Source organism: Hippopotamus amphibius, chromosome 12 (genome assembly GCF_030028045.1).
Source record: "Hippopotamus amphibius kiboko isolate mHipAmp2 chromosome 12, mHipAmp2.hap2, whole genome shotgun sequence".
NCBI lineage: Eukaryota > Metazoa > Chordata > Mammalia > Artiodactyla > Hippopotamidae > Hippopotamus > Hippopotamus amphibius.
The window spans coordinates 98,738,120-98,742,713 of record NC_080197.1 but is presented as its reverse complement, the minus strand read 5'-3'; the positions used below and the strand labels follow the sequence as shown (position 1 = coordinate 98,742,713).

General features: G+C 52.0%; 1 protein-coding gene across 2 annotated transcripts; it reads right to left on the bottom strand.

Annotated features, from left to right (window-relative positions):
• Positions 1 to 751: 751 nt before the first annotated feature.
• COQ10A (coenzyme Q10A) lies at positions 752 to 4,188 on the bottom strand. Of its 2 annotated transcripts, none has more exons than XM_057703735.1 (5): positions 3,845 to 4,188; positions 3,146 to 3,292; positions 2,152 to 2,344; positions 1,814 to 1,915; positions 752 to 1,569 (listed from the first exon to the last, which is right to left on the bottom strand). In XM_057703735.1, the coding sequence occupies exons 1-5, from the start codon at positions 3,964 to 3,966 to the stop codon at positions 1,402 to 1,404; spliced, it is 732 nt and encodes a 243-aa protein (XP_057559718.1). In that variant the 5' UTR covers positions 3,967 to 4,188; the 3' UTR covers positions 752 to 1,401. The 2 variants fall into 2 exon arrangements, with proteins under 2 accessions (XP_057559718.1, XP_057559719.1); XM_057703736.1 differs by having other exon boundaries at positions 752 to 1,009; positions 3,845 to 4,044.
• Positions 4,189 to 4,594: the final 406 nt, after the last annotated feature.

The window sequence follows — 4,594 nt, the reverse complement described above, 5'->3', positions numbered from 1 at the left end:
TTCTTGAGCCTATTACATAAGGCCTGGAAGAATCTCTATTACAAGGTAAGGAGTCTGGCTAGCAAGATCCTGGACTTAGTGGGTTATCAGTCATCCTGTGCAACTCTGTCTTGAGGCAGGTTTGGCATTCATTTACCCTAATCAGAAGACAGGTTCCTTGTGAGATTTCCAAAGGAGATTGCTGTCTGTCTTCAAGGTTAGACGTCCTTGACCTTTAGCCCTCATCCTTCCTAAGTTTGTTGCAAGGTAGAACACTCAAGGACAACACTGTGAGGTCTCAGCATTTGTGAGCTGAGACCTCACAACTGCTTATGACTAATCCAAGGAAGCTAGTCCAGCCGCCTGGGTGAAAGGAAGAAACTATACCAAGGGCAGTCAGGGTAGGACTGCTGACTCAGGATCTGAGCCTCTGGAGGGCTCTGGTACTTCGCGGAGCACCAGTTCCTTTTTGCAGCTTCCCTTAAGGATCTCCCAGAATAAGAGGTGGTCAGGAAGGCATCAGTCATATGGGAGGTCTAAGACCAGCCTGCTCTGTCCTGAGGCTCCTGCTGCAGCTGCCCTTCTGAGAGTCTATAAATAGGCAAGGGAGTGGGCACTAGGTCCTGGCTCGTAGAGTGTGCTACTATAGTTAGCAGGGACACCACGTCCAAGAGACCTTGCACCTTTGCTCCCCTAGGGAAGGAAGCCATGACTTTCTTCTACTCTGCTGTATCTACATTATTCCCCCAAGAAGCAATATAAAAAAGCCAAATTCACACTGTCACAATTAATTTATTGACATTTTATAAAAACTCAGGCCAAGTGGAAGAGTAAGGTACAACCCAAGAGTTCAGTGCTCTTTTGTTCTTTGCCCCTGTAGCACTGATCATAAAAAAGCGCCTTGCTCTCCACTAGCCAGACTGCATGAAAATATTCTTAAAGTGAGGTCATATGGATTTCAAGCTGGGACCAGATCTCAGGCATCTCCTGTGGCATTTCAGGCAGGCACGTTGTTGACCACCCAGTAGCTCTGTGTCAGAGGAAAGAGTTCAATTTATTCAATCCTAAGAAAAGTTGCTGTCTTCCTCTGGTTAGACACTAAGGCACCTTGACAAGAGCTCAGAGATGACTGCACCGTTCTGATTATAATTCAGTGTGAGAAGGTTGCAGGCATCAGGCATATGGGGCTCTCAGGATGTGCCTGACCCTTTCCTAAGCATGTCTCCTTTCCATACCTCCCAGCCTTTTCTTTCCCCCAGCGTTTCCAGCCAGCTTAGAGCCCAATTTCTGGGGAGTTGAGAGGGAGAACAGTATCGTGAACATAGACTCTTCTCTCCGATTGGAGCAGGAGCCAAATGAAATAAATAAGAGAATTGGGTGAGGAGTGAGAGGAGAGGCGAGGCTAGGAAACAATCTTTTGCCTCAAGTCTGGTGCACCTCATGGAACATCAGTTCACGGGGGATGGCTGTTTCTGGACCAAACTTGGTTGCTGCCCGGCGCTCGAAGGCAGCGACATTCTGTTTGACAACCTCATCAAAAAAGATGGTGGCCAGCTGGGAGTGCAGCAGAGAACGAAATTCAAAGGAAATCTGGGAATGGGTAAGAGACAGTCAGAAACTCTTCAAGACCATGTTGGATAGTCCCTTGCCAAATGCAAGGATACTACTCGGTGCCTTTTCCTCCCTCCCACTCCAGTTCCTTAGATCCCCTGAAAGTACAAGTTGGATACAAGATCAGACCTGTGGAGAGTGTCACTGACTTGGGAAATAACTGTCACAGTACCTCGACTCAGCCCCCACAACCCAGTTGTAGCCCTGTGCTACACGGACTCACTGAAAAGTCCACAGTGCAAGTTCGGGGATAGGCAGGAATACCAGGACTGAACCGCCAAATGGTCTCCAAGTGGTTGAACAGCTTGCCATCAGTGCAAACAGCCTAGAATAGGACAGTCAGGTAGTTAAACAATATTACAATGGAATTAAACCTATATCAGGTATAGAAGGCTATAAGAAGGAATTGAAAGCCATTTTCCTTCTAATATTTTATTAGGGAAATACTTGACACGTAGATAAAAAATCATTACAAGGAAAGCCAAAATATCCCTTAAATGTAAAAATGCCAACAAATACAGAAAAAAACTTCCTGATCAATCCCTCCCAGACAGGCCTCACCTTGACCATGTGAGGTTTGACCATGGAAACAGCAGAAGTATAACGTTCCATGACAGGTGGAAAGCCAACTTCCAACTGGGCCTTCAGGTGACCTTTGCGGCTGGATACTACCAAAGACTTCTTACACCAGGGCACAAACTCACGATATTCCTGGACATTGGCTACCACCTCGTACATCTCCTGCATTGAGTACCTAGGAGAAGGAATCACAGAGAGAGGCCAAGGAACTGCCAGATAGGTCAGGTTCCTCCTTGCCCTAGGCACCCTCCCCCCATAGCTTTGCCCACTAATCACGCACCTTCAGGAACTAGAGATCCCATACAAGCCTGGATGAATGACTTCGCAAAAACAAATGTGCAAATTTCCATGATTTTAATGTTACCTTAAGTTTTTCAGTTTACAGGGTCCTTTTGCATTTACTATCTATTTTGATCCTAAGAAGGACCATCTAGGGAGAACAGAGGTGGTCGATTTCGCTGGTGGTTCACACAAGGACTCAGATCCCAGCTCTACGACTTTTTGACAATGTGGCTGGCCCTAGGTAAATTACTGTCTCCATTATCTCCTCTGTAAGTCATAGGTAATAATAGTAATTCATTCATAAGTTTGTTGAAAGGGTCAAATGAGAAAATCTGTGGTAACACACCTAAGCAGCCTGACCACTAGCAGTAGTAACTGCTCAGTAAGTGTTAACTCATATTGTGCTCAGAATACCTAAAGTCAGGTCAGCAGAGAAATAATACCCTGTTGTCTTATGTTATTGTCCAACTCTGGCCACGTTTCACAATGCACTTGCACAGCAACCAAGGAGGAGGAATTAAGGTTGGAAGGCTGGTAGAGGAGGATAAAGGATCAGTAATATAGCTGGGGAGAATGGGATGACCAGGGATGAATCCTGCCCACTATGGCCACCCTTGTGTTCTAGCCTGGACACGGTTTTTTGTTTGGCGGGAAAGGGAATATGGAGGGATGCTGGACAGGAAAGGATGCTCACCCCATGATCCTACGTTCGGAGTAAGCCTTTCGCTTGTTGGTGAAGGGGGCAGCAAAGCCCATGAAGGAACGGCTGGGAGGCAAGCCAGCCTCAGCCGTCAAGACCTGGGCAGCCCGGGTCAAGAAGAGGCTGCTGGAGATGAGAAATCTAAGGCCAAAAGGAAAGGAGAGACAACGTCACGATTCTTTCCTTGTGCTCCTCAACCATTCCCAGGTGAAGGGGAAGAGGGGCGCATCCCAGAGGAAGGTCGTCCAAACAAACTTTCCTCTTAGCGCGTGCTGCAGCCCGCCAGGTTCCCTGGCCAGGCAGTCACGAGTGCGAAAGGTCGAGGGCAGCTGAGGACAGTGCCGGGGGAGGAGATAGGGAAAAGCGGGGTGCGTCCGAAGCGCCAGTTGCCTTTGACAGGAGTTGCCTTTACGCTACCGCGGAACGCGAGGACTCTAGGCAAGCATCACAGCCTCCGGGGCCTCGCCAAGCCCGCTGTTGCCCGGGCACCCGCCAGGGGCAAGAAGCGGTTGGGCACCCACCTCGGGGACTCTGCCTCGCGAACAACTTGCAAAAGCGTTCCCTAAAGCTCCATGTTAGGCCCCCAGCTTAAGACCGCGGCCGCCCTCCCGCCGCGCCTGCGGCCAGAGCTGCGACGTCGGCGCCCCGGACGCCCCCAGTGCTCCTGCGCGGGCATCCGCACCTGCCTCTCACCTCGTTGGTCCCGGCGGTCGCGGAGGGCCCGGGGGCGGGGCCGGGCGCAGCGCGAGGCCACAGCAGCCCCGAGCCGCCGCGCGCGTCCCGGCCGGGAGTCGCCGCGCGCCTGCGGAGGCCATGCGCGCGACCCGCCCTTGCGCTCTCGGCGCGGGTACCAGCCGCGCCCTCCTGACTCCGGAGGAGGCGCGGAGGTTCGCGGCAGCCGGGCGGGTTCAGGGCCCCCGAGCGTCGGGGCGGCGCGGGGCGGTGGCTGCTCCCGCCCCGGCGGCCGGGCAGCCTAGAACTGAAGCCGCTGCCGCGGCTCCGGCGGCTCCCAGCACCCCCACGTCACGCCGTTGCCATGGCTCGGGACCGGGAGAGGGGGGCAGGAAGGAGCCCACGCGGCCTGTCGGGACATGTAGTTTCACACCTTCGGCGACACAGGGCGCTGGAGCTGGTGTCCGAGAGGCTGTAGAGATAGCCCAGCGCAGCGAGTTCACCAGGCAAACTCCTTGCCGAGTCCGTGGTCACGGGCCTGATACGAAAGCAGAGGCGGCGACTGGGGCATGTCAACAGCAGGTGCCGTTGGTCCGCTTAGAGCCTTTACTACATTCTGCCTTGTTTTCGTTAGAAGTTGCATTCATTATGGTAGCTTCCATAGTGCCTAGTGCTGTGCTTTGCATCTTTGAGGAAGGAAATTAATGTTCCAAGATCTGGGCTAAGACTTTGCATTAGTTTTCTCTTTTAATTTTTATAGAAGGAAGTCGG